General features: G+C 34.7%; 2 protein-coding genes across 2 annotated transcripts; one reads left to right on the forward strand and one right to left on the reverse strand.

The window, feature by feature from the left end:
* Window positions 1–8,973: 8,973 nt before the first annotated feature.
* On the forward strand, window positions 8,974–13,070 carry LOC147536816 (glutamate dehydrogenase 2). The gene is made up of 9 exons (XM_086639313.1): window positions 8,974–9,867; window positions 10,018–10,131; window positions 11,033–11,254; window positions 11,352–11,426; window positions 11,529–11,645; window positions 11,743–11,993; window positions 12,236–12,311; window positions 12,463–12,549; window positions 12,654–13,070. Exons 1-9 carry the CDS (start codon window positions 9,760–9,762, stop codon window positions 12,837–12,839), a joined length of 1,236 nt encoding a protein of 411 aa, XP_086495439.1. The 5' UTR covers window positions 8,974–9,759; the 3' UTR covers window positions 12,840–13,070.
* A 497-nt stretch (window positions 13,071–13,567) lies between these two features.
* On the reverse strand, window positions 13,568–16,786 carry LOC147536817 (light-harvesting complex-like protein 3 isotype 1, chloroplastic). Its single transcript, XM_086639314.1, has 3 exons — window positions 16,246–16,786; window positions 14,205–14,342; window positions 13,568–14,099 (listed from the first exon to the last, which is right to left on the reverse strand). The coding sequence occupies exons 1-3, from the start codon at window positions 16,625–16,627 to the stop codon at window positions 13,849–13,851; spliced, it is 771 nt and encodes a 256-aa protein (XP_086495440.1). The 5' UTR covers window positions 16,628–16,786; the 3' UTR covers window positions 13,568–13,848.
* Between the last annotated feature and the right edge of the window lie 2,772 nt (window positions 16,787–19,558).

A 19,558-nucleotide genomic window follows, 5' to 3' on the forward strand; every position in this document is an offset into this window, starting at 1 on the left:
TCCGTTCCGTCCCTCCCCTAGCCCTCAAGCTTGAGGTACATCAAAGTTATAAACGCTACAACCAAATTTCGTATATTTTGCCACCATGGTGTACCATTACAATCACTTGATCATTTATAAACGTTACAACCAAAGTTCGTATATTTTGCCACCAATGTCTTACAACAGGAAAGCTGACCAATATGTGGAATTTGTGTATGTGCAGGGTTGGGTGATACTCCATGACACCTAGAACCTCATCGAGATGGTGAGGGCTCTAGCAACACAGTTAAGATGGGAAGCGCGAATAATATCAATTGAAACCAATAACGACGAGAAACTCCTTGTTTGTCAAAAACGTTTCTTCAAGCAACAGTAAGTCCAAAATCAAGCTACTCGGGTACATATTTGGGAAAAAAGAAGGATTTGTTTAACTATATCAATGGGTATAAGTTAGCAGTCATAAAGTCTCACCACCCATTCAAGGAAATGAAGACATTTTTCTTGAAGTTTTGGACAGAAATAGAAGATTGGAATACGCAAAAAGCTTAACTCCTGCCTATGGCACACCGTAAGGCGTTCATGGGGCCTGTAATTAGAACCGAAAAAACGTATCCAGTGATATAATTAATAGTATGAACTGAAAATAACATGAATCAAAATGAATTTGAACTACAAATAGTCTGAAACTAATAATACAATGAATCAAAATGAATTTGAACTACAAATAGTCTGAAACTAATAATATAATGAATCAAAATGAATCTAAGCTATAAATAATCTGAAAATAATAATAGTCACAAAAGTAAGTGATCTTCGTCCAAAGTATTCAATTAAGAATTTCTACTCATTCCCCAACTGATAATTTGAAATACTTGCAGATCCATCATTTCCCCTATGAGCTCCATGAAGATAGTAATTATAATGATGAACTCTCGTCAACAGATCCACGTTAGACTGCATATGCAAATATAAATGAACACACTATTGTTTGATTCTAATGTATTAAAAAGTTAAATTTAAAGATGTATAAATTACCACTTCTGAATTATCCAGTGTGAAAATTGTTAGGGACTCGTCTTGTCCACAAGACTAACACTGGAATAACTAGGACAGAGTGAAGGGTTTGGGTTTTTGAGGAGAGAGAGACTCTCCTTTTTTCCCCAAACCAAAACCTAAAACTGTTATCTTCTACTGCAAATTCAACACGATCTCGCCATTAAATCTCACATGCAAACACAGATATCAAACACCAACTACCACATATAAACATCCACCCACGAAATTAAATGATCAGCCAATCACAGATATGCATATAGGCTTGATTTCATCTAATTATACCCACAGTCAATAACCCTAGAAGAATAGCAGCATAGACATCTCCAATCAATTACAGAAGAAGAAGAAGATAAGCAAGGAGGGCTTAAGAGATGCTGTAAATAACCACTAAAGAGAATCACCCAGCTATCCTCTTCAGATCTAAATATTTCGGCCAGAGGAAAGTCTTTCTGAATCTTAACTCTTTTATTTTTATCGTCTTTTCATCTCTTTCTACTTCCGTTGAATCTATACGAACCATAGATTTGTTGTTCTGAGATTTGGTTATTGCACTTCTTGTACCAGTAGAGACCATTCATCTCATCTAGGTATCAATTTGTAGTCTTTTTATTACAACCTATTACACCCCTATCTTGACTTTTATCAATTTGGAGTCTTTACCTTCAACCTATTAACACCAAATCTTGACTCATAGATACTCATTTAATCGGAATTGAATGTCTTTTTTATTTCCTTTGATGATGATTAGCTTTGTATCGTTAGAGGGCGATCTTAGAGCCCAACATATGGTGGTTTATTTCATCCCTTTCATGGTAACCGATGAACTAACCCTAGGGGCACACATCTTTTCGACCACAACTGAATATAATTTCAACCTTCGATCTCATTCTATCGTCTTCCATTACTGTACCCAAATAGCTTTCACCTCCTGGAAGCATATTAGATTTATGTGGATCCATCGACTGACTTTGTGGATCATGAGTTCATACCGTTTATCCTATAAGAGGTTCAATATAAGTATTAACTTACCTTTTGATCCTGGACGACACCATACTTTGCATTTCAATCTCCATACTCGTCGTGAAGACTATGTTACCTATCTTCCAGCTCACGTTTTCATGAGTACTTGTGTATTTGGTGATATTATAGGTGTAACTCTGAATCCAAGTTCTGTAACATGTTCGCTTCCACCCTTTTACGCAATTTTATTGTGTACTTATGTCGGATTAGCAGGGTATTCATACTCGGGCTATGACGGCGATCCCATTTCCCAGGTGTCTGAACTATTTCTACATTGTAGATTTCGATCGGATATGGTCTCTGTACATGGAGAATACTGGCGGGATACCCCGGAATCATCATATGATTCCATCTTGCAGACACCCTTGTTTCTTCCGAAAATGTTGGGTGTATGCTTAATCCATCTTAAGTGTTATAAGAAGTTACATTCGAGCTTCATCTTAATAGATACCAGACGAACTCTCAAGTCTAAATATTGTATCTTACTCAAGAAGAGCTGCCAGCTTTGCAAGCTACAGAATGAAGACTGCTCTACAAACAGAAGTTATAATTTGCACTTCTTCAGTTCTAATATTTTGTTGTATTTCTTTAATTACTGTATTTATGTTTTTCTTCTTAGTTTATTGTAAAGACTTCTTAATATTAATGTATTCCCTTTCAACAAAAAAAAAAAAAAAAAAATTATCCAGTGTGAAATTACCGCCAAGTGAAACGCTTTCTTGTGGTGCCAGTATTGCCATGGGATCATATGTTTGGGTTGGATCTGTTAAGTTTGTGGCCATCCAACTCAAAACCAATTGGCAATGAGTGGAGAGGACCTATTCTTTATATTTTTGGTTGGTAGTTATCCATTCTCCCATGTGGGACTATTCTCACACGCCCCCTCACGTGTGGCGTTCTTTGAGCCTAACACGTGTGTTTTTTTCTTTACGAGTGACGTGGAGCACGTGTGGCTTTTAAGCCTATCACGTGTGGGCCTAGCTCTGATACCATGTTAAGTTTGTGGCCATCCAACTCAAAACCAATTGGCAATGAGTGGAGAGGACCTATTCTTTATATTTTTGGTTGGTAGTTACCCATTCTCCCATGTGGGACTATTCTCACAGGATCATGTGTTGACACAAAATCATATGTTGGTAACATACTAAAACAATTCTCTAAATAAATTCAAATTCAGCAAACACGAATTTGTCAAGTAGGATTTTAATTAATAAAACTCTTGGTAATATATGTTAAATCTTATTTATGGATAATAGTTTTCGGCTATCGTCTATAACTTCATTATGTTTTATTTCGTACTTTAAGAGTTTAATAACATCATTTTTGCAAAAGCGGAGAATTTACTTAGATAAGTGTTCGTTTTTTTTTTTTTTTTTTTTGTTGAACTAGCTACTTAAATTATAAAACAGTGTTATTACAATATTTATTAACTAAAATACATGGTATGTTCTTCCATATCTTGCTCGCATTTTTCTTCCTTGCCCATTTCGCTAGTCTGTCTGCACTAAAGTTGAGCTCTTTGTTGATATACTTGAATTTCACCACTTCAAATTCTTTCCTGATATACTTCAAATACTTAGATAAGTGTTCAGGTAGTCATTTATAAACCTCACATATCAAAATTCGTTTCATTCACGTTTTTTTCTAAAATAAATTGAATTAATTAAAATTTCTATTTATTGGTATATAAATTTTTTTAGCTTAATGCTTTGGTTATAAAATCATCTTCTTCCAAACTTAAACTCATTAGATTGAACAAACCTAATAAACTTAAAAGATGATAACTCCCAACCCCCAATCACTTGTGAGCGTTAGGTATCTAAAAGTACAATATCTTAGTGTCTCTTTCGCTTACTATTAAGTATAGTATTGCTTTTTAAGTCCATAAATTCATCCGGAAAGACAAATGTTAAAAGAAGTTGTATACTCGTAGTTGTCAATAATTGGTTGCCCAAGTGGTCCAATATGTTGACATAAACTCCAAAATCTTGGAGATCTCAGGTTCGATTCTCAGACGAAGTCGTTTTCATAGTATATTGAACTTGGGTTAATAAGGTATAAATAGTGTTGTTGGGCGCCCAGCGACCATGACCAAAGAAGATGATGAGGTGGCGGTTGAGTGATGATGTGGAACATAGAGGTGATGAGATGGAGGTGAGAGAAGTGTTTTTAATATTTTGTAAACAAATTTCATTTTGGCCCCCTAATTTTTTTTAAATAAGTTGAAATCTTTTGGGAATCAACCCATATTTAAAAAGGGGTCATATTTGAATTTACAAAATCACTTTTATAACAAGGGCAATTATGGAAATAAAAAGATTAACTACTAAAGTTCAGTGACGGTGTTAATAAAAGGAGACCAAATTTGAATTTACGAAAAACAGAAGGCAATAAGGAAGCTGGTCATAAAATAGGGGGCCAAAAAAATAACTCAGTATTGGTGTCACTTAACAAAAAAATCATAATTAGAATCTTAAGTTGTCAAAGACAATTATGTTCTTAACTCTACAAAACTATTTACTAGACACAAACTTTTTTTTTTGTAAAGTTGCACAATAGTAAAATCTATTCTATTGGTATTATCTAGCAAATACTATATTAAATATCTTAAAAAGAAAATATTACTCCAAATTAAAACCGAAAAAAATGACTATAAAACTAGATATAATTTCTTCTTAAAAATGATTACTAATTCATCGGTCTTATAAAAAAAAACTTATGTGAAATGAATACTTATCAATATTATTAAAAGAGAGAAAAAATATTCATACGAGATATTCGGGATAGTAATTAGTTTTGGTGATCTTGTCTAAAAGAGGCAATTGTTGAACCCCAAGATATAAGACCATGTTTAATTATTTTAATTTACTTAGTTTTGTCAAATAGTTTTGTTGAGTAAAACAGAGTTGGGTATAACATGGAAAAGAAATTGGGTCGTATTTGATATTTGTTTTTGTGTAGGTTAGCAATTTAAGACCCTAATTTAATTAGTTTTGTTTAGTTATTTTTGTCCTATTGTTATATTAAGTAAAAATAGAGTTGTGCATAGTAGCATCCATAAAAAGAAAATGAGTATCAAACGTAAAAACAATGAAAATTTATCGCTCCATCCAATTAAAAGAAATCACAAACGTGCTTGAAATTTTATAAATAGGTATATGTATGAAGCTTCAAATTTAATTAAGAAGAAAAAGTGATTCACAAAACTATATAAAACTTACGTCTCGAATCTGTATGGACTTCATAAACTTGTGTAAATACCTTCATAACTATGAATGATACTCTAAATTTAGGGTTTCATATGTACAAATGTTTCACAAATTACTTCATCTAGTTATATCTGGAAATGATAAAGTTACAAAAGATTTTGACAAAAAAAAGTTCTCAGCTGATGTGGCGGGTGTGGTTTCAAACTTTGACCAAATCTAGACCGTTGAGAGATGAAAATCACAACCGCGACATCAGCTGGGAACTTTTTTGTCAAAATCTTTTGTAATTCTAACATCTCTCTTGAATTAAACAATCTAACTCCTTAATTATTGAGTAGATTTTAATAGATTTCATAAAAGAAAATGACAAAAACGAAAATATAGCCTTTTTTTATCAAATACACGATAAAAATTTAATCGATTAAAAAACCGTCATTTTCCCAGTTTCATATGGATGATCTACTTCAGAAATATAAGAATAAAAGAGAAACGAAAATAAAATGTAGAAACTTTGAAAATTGATTGCTCCAACAAATAAAAGAAAAGGTCCCAAAGAAAACTCACAAGTTTACTGAGTTTTGGGCCAAGGGTAGAACTAGTATTTTGTTTTGTTGGTTGAAAGAGGGTAGAAGTAGTATTCTTATAAATACTTTGAACCTCCACCCACTTAAACCAAATTATTTAAAATTGTTTGATCATGAACTCTTTTTTTTCGTCATGTACTCAAGAGTCATGACATCATTCTATCATCTCAAATACATCTTGGGTCTTAAGAATTAAGGACGGGAGAGTCTATTTATTTTACATTTCCTTTGTTTATACTAAAATTTAATAAATCATTAATATCTACTTCCATAGAATCGAATATAGGACCACCGAATGTGATTGACTCGCAAAAACTATTTGGTGTTCTCTAAAAATGAACTTCGACTTATTAAATAATACGATTAATGTGGAACTGCCACAACATGAACGCTCTTCTTAACAAGAATTATTGCACTAGGATAATGGGCAGGAGGATTTGAAATATCTAATATTAAGTCAATAATTGACTTTTAACCTATAATTTCTAATTTGGGTGTTGATCCTCATCGAAGACATATACTACACTTTGAACAAGAAAAACCAAAAACAAATATGAAGCCATCGTCGTGGTTATTTTTCACCAACCATAATCTATCCACATGGCAAACAACTACGTGGTGAATCATTTTCAATTCTGCTTCGCAAAACACCATATCATAACCCATTAGAACAAAGTTCCACATCAGAATGACATACGCGGCAACTCGATTGAATTTTTGTAATTTTTTCCAGCTCATCCATAGCTATGCTGATTAGATCTTGATAACGATAAATCAAATTAGGGCACACTAAACATGATTATGTTTCATTAATTATTTAGTATACTTTTTAATCTTAATCGTTAAAATTATTTCATCGGCTAGATTAAAGACAAATACTTTGATCCTAGGGTCTGTATTTAGTAGTTGTTGCAAAGTAATACCTGAGGATGCACCATATCATTGCTCTTATCCGAATGCCCTAGCTTAGTCACGTCAGATGTGGCGGCAGGTTAAAGGGTTGAATTAACTTATAGGAAGGTAATTACTTATTTACCCTTTGAATAATTTGTGAATGACAATTGGATCATGTTTAGTGTTAACAGTCAAGAGTCAAAATTGGGCATGAAGATTAACGGCGTTAACATTTATGGCTTGTTAATGGGACCGTTATTTGGCCATAACGGGAACTTTGACTTCTATAATAAATTATTTTTCATTTGGCTCTTAATTTGTAGGGTTATTTCCCTAATGGCCCCCAACTTTTTGACCAGCTTCCCGCCTGGCCCCTTACTTTAAGAGAAATACCCATATGGCCCCCTTCCGTTATAACACCGTCACTCTCTCTCCTCCATCATGTTTTCTCTCCAAGTCACGCCACATCATATGTTACGCCACATCATCTGTTACGCCACACCATCTGTCACGCCACATCATATGTTCAAGGTTTGTTCGAGGTCGACTTCGACCTACTCCGGCGAAGGGAACCCCCTTCGCTGGAGTTTAAAGAGAGAGAGAGAAAAAAAAATTTGAAGGTCGCCGGCCGGAAATTGGTCGGTCGGCGACTTCTGCCGGAGAAGGCAATGAGGTGGCGTAACAGATGATGTGGCGTGACTTGGCAGAGAGAGAAAACATGATGGAGGAGAGAGAGTGACGGTGTTATAACGGAAGGGGGCCATATGGGTATTTCTCGTAAAGTAGGGGGTCAGGCGGAAAGTTGGTCACAAATTCGGGGGCCATTAGGGAAATAACCCTAATTTGTAACCAGGTTTTCTTCTGGCCCTCTAATTAATGTTAGCTACTAAAATGGCCTCCTAATTTGTGCCACCAATGCTTGATCTCCTTAATGGAGTCCAAAAAAATAGAGAAAATCATACTAGTAAATGAGAGGAGAGAGAAACATAAGCATTTTAACATTCAACACTATTTGAAAGAAGAAGTCCGGAAACTGTAACAATTTATGTCTGGAGATATAACTTGAAACTTATTAAGGAGATTTGAAAATTGAAAATCAAACAATGAAAAAAATAAAAAAGGGGAGCATGGAATACAAACATTTAATGGTTACTTTAACAAACCATTTTATTAAAAGTATCCTGAATTTGGGATTTGATGAACGGTCAAAAGGTGAAAAAGAGTTTTCCAAACACCGTTTTTTCTCTCCAAAAGTACTATCTTTTTTTATCTCCTACTAAAACTTCTCAGTCGTTATAAAGTTTCTTTGTAGGAATCTATAAAGGTCAATCAAAAGGAGAAGATCGTCTAGTTTTACCCCTTCGTCTAAATCTGAAAGTTCTAGATGCAAACGAGAAGTACAACGAACAAGTTTATTTCCACTTCGCTAGAAAGAGAAACTAAAAAGAGATAGAGATAAAGAAAATAAAGGAGGGAGTGAAGGAACATACAGGAGAGGAGGTATATATATATCTATCTAACTTTGTTTTCCATATATCCAAATCCTAGATCTGCCACTGCTTGAAAATAGCCAAATGCCACCTAATCAATTCAATTAATTTTATAGTCAAATTTTAGATTTTTTTCTTAAGTGTTTCGTTAGAGACAATTTAAAGATTCACTTTCACACTTGAGACCTAGGATTTTAGTGTAGTCTTGAGTGTTGCATTGGAGATGCTCGAATGCTAGCTCACGATAAACTCACTAGTTAGATCAAAGAAGAAGGCATCAAGGAGGAAAACACTATTAGAGAGAAGTGGAGAAAATGAAAAAGAAAAAGAAAAAGCTAATTTATATATATTTTTTTCAGATTTAACTAAGATTTAAGAGAACTATAAGAAATAATTTAATGCAAACGACAATTTGATATCAACTTCAACTCAAATAACTACATCGAAGTAACTCCCGGTTACATAGTCTTTTGCGATTAATTCTCATTTTCCCTTATTAACACTACAAAAAAATCTTTGGATACCTATACCACCTATAAATGTTGTATCTATGCTCTCTAATAGTGTCTTCATACATTAAGGTATTATCTTTTGAGATTTAAAAGTATTGGATGGCAAGAATATTGTTTTTGAGATTTTTGAAAATTTTATGTAAAGTAATAAAGTTCAGGATTAAAAGGGGAAACAGATATAGGATATAAAGTTGATTTATATAGAGCATTATATTTTTATAGCCCTAAACATAGATCAAAACCTATGAACATAATTTGATATTCTTTTATTGTATTATTTCCAAATCACTACATATCTGATTTTAGTGGTAGTGATTATTGTGACCTCTCAAGTCGTTTCAAGAATTGATTCCTCGTACTCCTACTTGTTTTACCTTGTAGAGGACATTCGGACACTTCATCGGAGATTTTGGTAATAGGACTAAATTAGTAGAAGATGCGCTTTTTGAGTTTAAACTTAGAAGTAAAATCACCATAAGCATTCAGTCATCAATAAGACTGGAAGTGCAGTCTATCAACACAGATCAACTTAGCAATCAGAACCTCATTTTTAGGGTTTGCCCCTCCCACTATACCATTTGAAAAGATAAAAAAAACTTTACCTAGTGCTTCCAATAACATTTAGTAGTTTAGTTGCCGTTATTTAACAGTCAAACCCTAAGACATTTTCACCCAGTACCCATTTATAGAGATAAGGTTATTTTAGTAAATAACTACTACTAAATCAAAAGATTTCCTCTACTAAAATGGGGTGGAATTAGTAAATTTCGTTTCTGTTTTCTTGGAAAGTGAGTGTTTAGTGGTAATCTTCGATTGATACACCCCACCCAATTTATATTGGAAAATTTTCTTCTCTTTCTCTCTCTACTTTCTATCACTATAAATATCTCATTATAGTTCTCTATATTTTGCACGTTTCTATCTCTTCTCGATTTCTTCATCAAATCAATCTTTGGTTCTTCCCCAATTCTTATTAGTTCTTCAATTTTATATTTGTTTTTTTTTATAAAGCATGAATGCTCTTGCTGCTACCAATCGTAACTTTCGTCATGCTTCAAGGATCCTTGGATTGGATTCAAAGCTTGAAAAAAGTCTTATGATCCCATTTAGAGAAATCAAAGTACAGAAATATGGGTTTTGTTTTAATTTCATTTTTGAATCATGGGTTTCTTTTAATTTCATTTTTGAATCATGGGTTTCTTTTAATTTCGTTTTTGAATCATGGGTTTGTTTTGATTTTTGTTTTTGATCTGTTTTGGGGTTTTTACAGGTTGAATGTACTATCCCCAAAGATGATGGAACTCTTGTTTCTTATGTTGGATTCAGAGTTCAACATGATAATGCTCGTGGACCTATGAAAGGAGGGATTCGTTACCATCCTGAGGTGAAATTCTTATCTCCTCTTTTTTAATTTAATGGTGGTTTTGATTGTCTGAATATTTATTTGAGAATGGGTTTTAGAATTAATTAGGGTTTTGAGTTTAGCTTATCCAGATTCTATTTTTAGATAATCTAATTCTGGGGGGTTTTAGATCTGATCATGGATCATCCATATGAGATTTTTTTTTTTTGTTTGTTGATAATATACTGTTTCATTAAGGATTTCCCTCAATAGGTTTTAGATCTTACAGCTAAATGTTTGATAGAATTGTGATTGACTTGCATTAGCTTGGTCTAGAGATAACCCTAAATTTAGAACAATCAAGCTTGGTTTTTAGATCAAATCAAAACTTAGTCAGATCCTACTGTTTCAATGGCTAATCTATGTAAATAATAGAATCTGATTATTTCACTAATCTTGTTTTTATTTAATAAATCAAGTTTTGATACTTTTTTTTTTTGTTGAACTTGATACTTGATTCAAGAAAAAAAACAAGAGGAACTTTTTAACCAATACTTTAATTTGATTATTAGATCTTTTTGACCTTTTTGTTTTCGATGGTCCAAGTAAATTGCCTTTTCCTAGTTTCACATAAAGCTTTTATAACAGTCAGAAAAACTGCCCTAAGTTGGAGTTTTGTGTGCTGCTTTTGTTATTTTGTTGAATTCATTTTTAAGAAAAAAGTATTTCCACATGCTTCATAAACCAGAATTCATGTAACCTAATGATTTAGTTCTTTTGAGGTCATAGTAAGGATGCTTTTGATGTAAATGAATTTTATCAGTAACATTATTATATCGTGTAAAAGAAAGTCGGATATAGCGAACTTTATGTATTACATAACCTGCTTAAATGATCCGAGTATTCTTATCTGTATTGAGATGTGAATTATTGTTTTTACAAGGTTGACCATGATGAGGTAAATGCTCTAGCTCAACTAATGACGTGGAAGACGGCCGTAGCAGACATTCCTTATGGTGGAGCAAAGGGGGGAATTGGTTGTAGCCCAAAGGACCTGACGAAATCCGAGTTGGAACGTCTTACACGTGTTTTCACTCAGAAGATCCATGATCTTATAGGAATTCATACTGATGTTCCTGCACCTGACATGGGAACTAATGCACAGGTATCATATTTGACTCTCAGTTTATAGTATATTATCTTCTTGAAGTATTATCTTTCTATAAAAGCTAAACTATGCTTTATTTAACTCGATTGGTCAGACTATGGCATGGATTTTAGACGAATACTCGAAGTTTCATGGTCACTCGCCAGCTGTTGTCACAGGGAAACCTATTGTAAGGATTCTGACTGAGAAAAGTTTAGTCCTGTACTCTAAGATCAGGCTGAAATCTTTGAAGTTTTTTTAATTGAAATCTTGAAATGTTTATACGTGTTAGGATCTTGGTGGGTCACTGGGGAGGGAAGCTGCAACAGGACGCGGCGTCGTTTATGCAACTGAGGCTTTACTTGCTGAACACGGGAAGAGTATCGAAGGCTTGAAATATGTTATCCAAGTAAAGAAATATTACTTTCTGTTGTTTTAACAGTTACCCATATGTGTTAACAATGTTCTTTACTAGTTATGTTGTTAATGAGAATATGATTTTCTAGGGTTTCGGAAATGTGGGTACTTGGGCTGCGAAGCTCATCCATGAGAAAGGTGGTAAGATTGTTGCTGTTAGTGATATCACTGGAGCAATAAAAAATCCGAATGGAATTGATATTGATGCATTGCTTGCGCACAAAGAAGAAACTGGCACTCTAAGTAACTTCGGGGGAGGAGATATAATGGATCCAGAAGAGTTGCTTGTCCATGATTGCGACGTTCTCATTCCGTGTGCTTTAGGAGGCGTTCTCAACAAGTACATTTCTACCTTTATGAACCTCTTTTTTCGTTGCTCGAGTTTCCATTTTGGATAAGAGAATATCCACTGTTCTTTCCTTTCCTGTTTGATTGTGTCATAGATTTAGTAGATTATTGACGATTTTCAACAGCTTAAGTTTTCCTATTCTGTTATATTAGGAAAAAAATTCAATTCCTATCAAATTGTCACTTAATACTTGAACTTGGGTTTACTAATTCTAGTAATCTTGATACTTGAAGGGAAAATGCTTCTCATGTCAAGGCCAAATTCATAATCGAAGCTGCAAATCATCCTACCGATCCTGAAGCCGACGAAGTAAGTAAAGAATTGTTGAAGTTGTGCCATTCATGAGAACTGCCATCATCCCTTTCCTTTTACAATAAGATTCGAACCTCGCTGTACGCAGTGAGATGGAAACTACCATTCTCTAACTATGCAAATCTTTACTTCTATTTTTCTACTATAGATTTTATCCAAGAAAGGAGTGGTTATCCTCCCCGATATTTACGCCAATGCTGGAGGTGTCACAGTGAGCTACTTTGAGTGGGTTCAGGTAACGGACATCCCTTTTATTTCATAATGTCATCAAGTCGATTAAGATCGTTTATCTTCTACATTATGAATGATTTAAATTACAAGGAATCTTGATTTGTGCAGAATATCCAAGGTTTCATGTGGGAAGAAGAGAAAGTGAACAAAGAACTCCAGAAGTATATGACAAAAGCTTTCGGCAATATTAAGTCGATGTGCCAAACTCACAACTGCAACCTCCGAATGGGTGCATTTACTTTGGGGGTTAACCGTGTAGCCCGGGCTACCCTCTTGAGGGGTTGGGAAGCATAAGAAATCTCCCCATTCATTGTTTTCTTTCATCAGATACTCACACATTTATAGATTATGAGAAGTTGTTCTATTGTTGTTTATGATTTTCTTATTTCAGACTTAGTTCATTGGATATCAGTCATTAAATTAGTTATTACAGAGATTGGTGGATGTGGATTTCTGGGGGAATAAATTTGAAAAAGAAACTGAAAAGGCTTCCAATGGTTAAATGAAAGATGAGTTTTTATTGAAGTTCTTCTACCTTTGTTGGTTATGTTGAATTTTTATAACAAATGCTTAGATGTTCCATGTTGTCTTCCCATCCTAACTATCCAATACATGAAAGAGAGAATGAAAAAGGAGTGAACTAAAGAACTATTATTAGGTTAAGATCATGTGTCTTCTAAAGCAATATCACCATCCGCAAACGTCACAAAAATCAGATTCAGAAAAAAGTAAAAACAACAAAAGAATCACTTTGACGCTCAATCAACAAACTGAACGACAATCTCCAAGTTACGTGTCCGAAGATGGGTTGGCATGGTTTCACTGTTTTACTTGATATTTTAGAAGATATATTGGTATTAATATTGCAGGCAAAATGATGCAGGTTGAAACAATGATCTCCTAACAAGTTCGAAAATAATAGATCGAAAGACATTTTAGAATGTCGATGGGAGAAGCTATTAGTGTCATCGTTTGTCACAAAATAAACTCAATAAAAAATGTTCTAAATTAGTACCATAACATCTTAAATAGTCAATCAAATTATTAACGTCATCAAATTCGTGATTGCAGAAGGATCTTATTATAGATCAAACAATCAAAAACTGACCATGTCTGTCATGAGAAGATACATAAACAATTTCTGCAAGAACTACTACAAAGTACAAACGAAATGCAGTTTTAAAGCGGAACATCTAAATAAGAAAAAGTAAGAGAAACTACAACAAGATAGCAACACAAAAGGAAAAAAGAAGAACGAGAAGTTGCATAGATTGGTGAACTCACAGGCACGGAAAGGACTTCGCTACTTTTTCTTTGCACCATTGGCGGAGTCGTCCTGCCATGTTGCCTGCCATTGTTTATCGTAAAAGGTTGTTTCTTCAATCAACTTCTTTACTGTTTCTACATCTTCGTTCTTCCGAATTACAAGAACTCCAACTACTGCTACAAACAGAAGTGTTTTGCAGAAGAAATTCCCCATTTGGTCAACAAGACCTACGCCGGTCAAGCTATCAACAAAATACGCCATGAAAAATCCAACCATGGCCGCACGGCCTACAAATCACAGTCAAAAGTCAAAACCGATAGTAAGGGGGTATAAATTATATATCAGAGATTCAGAATACTTGATTAAAACAACCACGGATGAGTTGTACTAACCATTAAGTAATTCGGCTTCAGGAAGATGGAATCTCTTGACCCATGACCACCAGGGGATAATTGAGGTATCAAAAACTACAGGATCATCGTTACTTGATGTTTCAGGGTTGTCTTCGAGCCACTTCCTCCTCCTTACCTCTGAACAAAAATTAACACAACCGATAATGATAACTTAGAGAAAATGAGGAGAACCATAAACCACTAAAGAATATAAAGCAACGTTGTCATGCTATAATCTGCAGAGGAATCTAATTATCCCCATCGTCCAACCGAAAAACTTCCTTGATGGTCCATATAATGAAAACGATGAGAACCATCATTTTGTAAGATTAACAAGATAGAAGTCTTAACTTTCAATCAATTAAGACACGGATGCACTTATAATGGCCTGTGTAAATTTTCATCAAATTTGACACTTACGAGCGTTGAATCAGTCTAGATACTAAATGGTGCAAGTGGTCCTTCTGTATGGGGTTGAAGCCACCCAACGTTTAAAGGAAATTTATTTGACTCTTGTTGGATCAAAATGAAGATAAACTCAAGTAATATAACGTTTTCCTATATATATCTCAAGGGCCATAAAGAGAAAATGCATTGATATGATGAGAAGAATATGGTAATAATGGTTAATATCGTGATGTTTCCGAGGGTATATAAATAGAGATGCGCATTCTCATCTTCAGCCCTTTAGAGCAAGAGTCGAGACAAAGACTAAAAAGCCGGTTAGTATGGTAAACCAATCACGAACAGCGGAAGAGTTAATAAATACTTGTCTTCACGATCAATAATTTAATTTTGTACCATATTTATCAGATACCAAACAAGGCCTAGAAAAGAGGAAGAATTTCCATTTGAAAACGTATTAACGGGAGCACGCAAGTATGAGCTTTACGTGTGAGGCACACATCTCATACTGTGGTGATAAAAGAGTAAGTTTATGGTTTTTAGCTTTCGGAACAGTAACAATATAAACAACCTAATAACTACGAGAAGACACACACACACACACATATATATACACACACACATAATACATATACATGCATATATTCCTAAACCTGTACTAGTGTTCATGCTGCATGGACCTCATGAATTTAAACCAAAAGAATGACTTGATCAAGTTACATCACAAATATACGAAGGGTGGTCGGGCAAAAGGTCCAAAAGATAGGGTCAATCAGGGAGAAGTCGGAGTCTAAAAAAAAGAATAAGGGGCAGGTCCAAAAAGTCAAAGTTCGGACTGACCAAAAAAATGTGATGTCTGCGAGTTTTGCGCTAGAAAAACCTGTTTGTTCTGGTACAGTAACATATTTCCCTTTGTACATCACATAATGTACAGTGCAAAAAGTCATTTCTCCGACACATAGTAAACTTCCAAATGAACTTCCCTTAATCTGGTATTTTGCACAACGCATAAATCCGTGCAAAATACATTTCTAAGCTTCCTTCCTTTCATCTTGTAATTTACAGAGTGCATAAATTTGTGCAATATACATTTCCGAACGTCCTTTCCTTCATCTTGTATTTTGTACAGTGCATAAATCTGTGCACCGTGCATTATGAAATATCCTTCACATAATCTCATGTTTTTCGCCTCACAAAGCATGTGTGCACCAGACATAGCCTATGTGCGCTAACATGACCTATGTGCACCTCACATTTCCCATGTGAACATGTACAATGCATGTAGTTTACATTTATCTTTCGAGATGTGACACTATCACATCCAGGCCTAATTTAAGTCATTCCGAACCTTACATTTCAGCCCTGAATCTGACATTATTGATTTCATTTTTTTTTCTGACTTGGATTTTTTTTCTTATTAGAGGAGAGAGTTACTTATGGGACCAAATGCTATTTTTAGGATAAATGAATGGCCAAATCAAAAGCAACCAAACTCCAAAAAGATATAATCAAGACTTCCAGAACCTAGCTACAAAACACTAGTCAGTAATTATAAGCACTTAGCAACAGAAGCCCAAACTAACAAGCATTTCTATAATTTTACAGAAAAAACTAAGAAATGAAACAAAATTTATACCTGCATCAATAACAGCATCCCAATCTGTCTTCCCATCCTTCAGAAACTGCTTTAGTTCCCAAGTTCCTGAAACCCATCTTGGGTCTTTGAATTTTGTTTCCACAGAAGCCATTGATGGAGCACCATTTGACTCAATAGAAGAAGAACCCTCTTCTTTAATCACCTCTGTAACAGTAGCTGTTTCTTCTTTCTTCTCTACTTTAACCTCTTCAACTGTTCCAGCTCCAGCTCCAGCTCCATTATCTGTTGCTTTTGTGGATAACAAGAACAGATTTTTCTTTATGGGAAAGGGAAGATAAGGTTTTTGCCTAAAATGGGTTTTAGATGAAAAAGTAGCAGAGATTGTTGGAAAATGAGTTGAAGGAGGAGAAAACAAAGCCATTGATGACTGTTTGGGTTTACAACATCTCTCTACAAAAACTTGAAGCTCTCTCCTCCCCTCTCTCTTTCTCTCTAAAGAAGCTCAGTGGATGAGTGCAATGAAGTATTTTATCACTTGAGGTTGTATTTGGTGTATATGGAAGTAGTTCTGAGATTTAATCTATTATATAAATTCATGATCAATGGTCAGGATTAATTGAATATGTGACCCTTGGACCCAAATTTAAAGGGTTGAAAGATGACAAAGTGATTATCCCTTTGAGAATATGCCAAACAACCAAAGTTAATTAGGGTCCGTTTGGTTGGTGTGGAAAATTTGAACCAAAAGATCTAATCTTTTCCAAGAAAAGAAAAAGGTACCCTTACGAAACTTCATTTCTCTTGATCTCGGCCAATGTTTTAAAATACGTTTGTAAGTCTCGAGACGGTGGGCTCTCAAAAAGCGAAGTGGTGTCTCGAGGCGTATGCACGCGTAAAATAAATAATTTATACATTTAGAAAAATAACTTTAAAGAGTGTAAAAACATAACATAGTTTTACTACCATAATATAAAGTCATGTTGTCCAACTCTCAAAACCCAACACTTAAAAGTAAAGTAAACCAAAAACAAAATAAAGTCATGTTATCCAACATCTTAAACCAAAAAACACAAGAGTTTTTCTCTTCAGAAATGAATGTAATGCGTCAACTCAGCAAGCGTACATATCGACTCAAAGTGTGTCCGCATCGAGGCGAAGCGCACCTTGATGCGTACGCCTCGACCCCTTCTGAAAACATTGATTTGGGCCTCTCTTTCGAGTCCAGATCTTTATATCTTTGTCTGAATCTTATCCGAACTTTTTTTGGCCTATCAAGTTGGATCCAATCCACTGTTTTACCTCCTTCCCTCTAATCGTATCTCTCTGATGAAACTGTCACTCTTTGGTGTAACCCGTTGTAGGATCCGGTTGAAATTAGTCGCAGATTACTAAAGTGATATGACGATCGTAGTTGGCTTCTAACTACGCATTATGATCCCTAAATTGACCGGACTAGATGATCTTCTGGATAAAGTTATCATCCTATCATTCAACAAATTGAGCGCATTGTCATTTTGGTCGAAGGACACTCCTTCAGAAGGAAATCACCTGCAGACGGAAAGGGCATATATCCTTCAGTCTCCCACTTGTACTTGAAACAAGTGCAATGTTTGATTTCCTTGTCACTTCGTATCTCATCTGAAAACATCATACCTTTTCAGACTTACTTGATGTAGAGAACAACTGTGGCTCGGAGATACTAATCTTAACTTAGTTATGAGCACATAATCCAGTCATGTACTCCACTCAACTTCATGTCTATCATGTCTCACCCAGTAACTGCTTTTATAACCTCATTTTATGGCGCGACGTTTGACGGTACCAAAATTTGGCATTCCTTACATAAGATGAGCAGAACACTTATGTTATAAGCATATCTCTAATCTTGTCTATGAGAATTCTTTGACATTTAATTTTTGATGAACTCTCATGGTGGGTTATCCAGTGTATGATACACCCATGTGATTGACTTGAATACTGATATTCCTATAGCTCATGAAACAACGGTATCAATCAATCTCACATGCTAGTCTTCATAAGTCATTGTTGTCCACTCAATGACCTGGACTAAGGAAAGAATATATTAGAGTTTCATTTATCAGATCACTTATCTGATAAACCTATATAGAATATTTTATTATTTAAGACTGTCCTGTAATTACTAACCAAAAGTCTCTCTGAAAGGCTTTTGGTGAGCGGAGCTGAGTATTGTTGTTGGGGACCCATCATGAAGATGTGATAAGCACGATAGCCGCCTAAGTTAAACTAATAATGGAAGTGGTCTAAAGCCCAACAACATGAAAGTGGCTTAAAGCCCGACAAATTTATTACATTATTTATACCTTTAACAACTCAATTTCACTAACCATGGATTCCACCTCCTTTGGAAATTGAACTTGGGACTTTCAGGGTTTTGGAGTTTATGTCAACACTATCAACCACCTGGGCAACCAAGTGTTGACATTGCCATTGGTAATGATTGTTGTACAACTTGATTGTGGAAAAGAAAATATAGGTATTGTTGTAGGAATATTTACAATTTAAGGTAGAAGATGACAAAGAAAAATTACCTTATAAATTTTAAATTATGTTATTGTTCTTTCTAATGCCTTTTTATATCTATTTTAAATTTTAAATCCGAAAAGAATAGCTCCTAATACCAATTTGGAATCAGGAACTAGTGCAAAAAATTGATTTTGTACTAAGGGTCCCCAACAATAATACTCAACTCCCCTACCAAAAGCCCTCTAAAACCCCTCTCTTCCGCTTTCTCTCTCTTATGAAACTCTATCTCCCTTAAACATTCTCTTTCTCTCACCTCTCTAAATCTCAATTTCTCTCCAAAACTCTTTTTCGAGAAGAAAAATCAGTGTGCAACACTGATTGAAAAGGTTTTTTGCACCCGAAAAATGAATTAAAACTTACAGTAGCAATTTTGCCTTTAAACTTTTCAATGGGGTAGAAGAAAATCCAATATTGGAAGGTCATGACGATTATAGTCAATTACATGTCTAATGGATAGATGAGTAGTTCAGAACATAAGGAAATTGCGATTTCGAGGCGGTGAAAAGGTCACAGATTATGTTGACGCCCAAAATTCATTTCTTTCAAACCCTAAATTGATCTATCCAAGCACTAAATTGGTGACTCTAATATGTAAATTGAAACATCCTTAACCTAATCTCGGAGGAATTGAATCATCTGGTGCCTCAAATATCTTCTTACGGAGCAAAAATGTTATTAGGACAAAATCCTGATGGCAAAATGGACAAAGATGGTAGATGGAAAAATCTTGGAAGTCCTGAAGGCACCTAATTTTATTATCATTGGCATCCTTTGTATGATAAAAAAA

Source organism: Eschscholzia californica, unplaced genomic scaffold (genome assembly GCF_041429995.1).
Source record: "Eschscholzia californica isolate CP2 unplaced genomic scaffold, dmEscCali1.0.p SCAF_5, whole genome shotgun sequence".
NCBI classification, from domain to species: domain Eukaryota; kingdom Viridiplantae; phylum Streptophyta; class Magnoliopsida; order Ranunculales; family Papaveraceae; genus Eschscholzia; species Eschscholzia californica.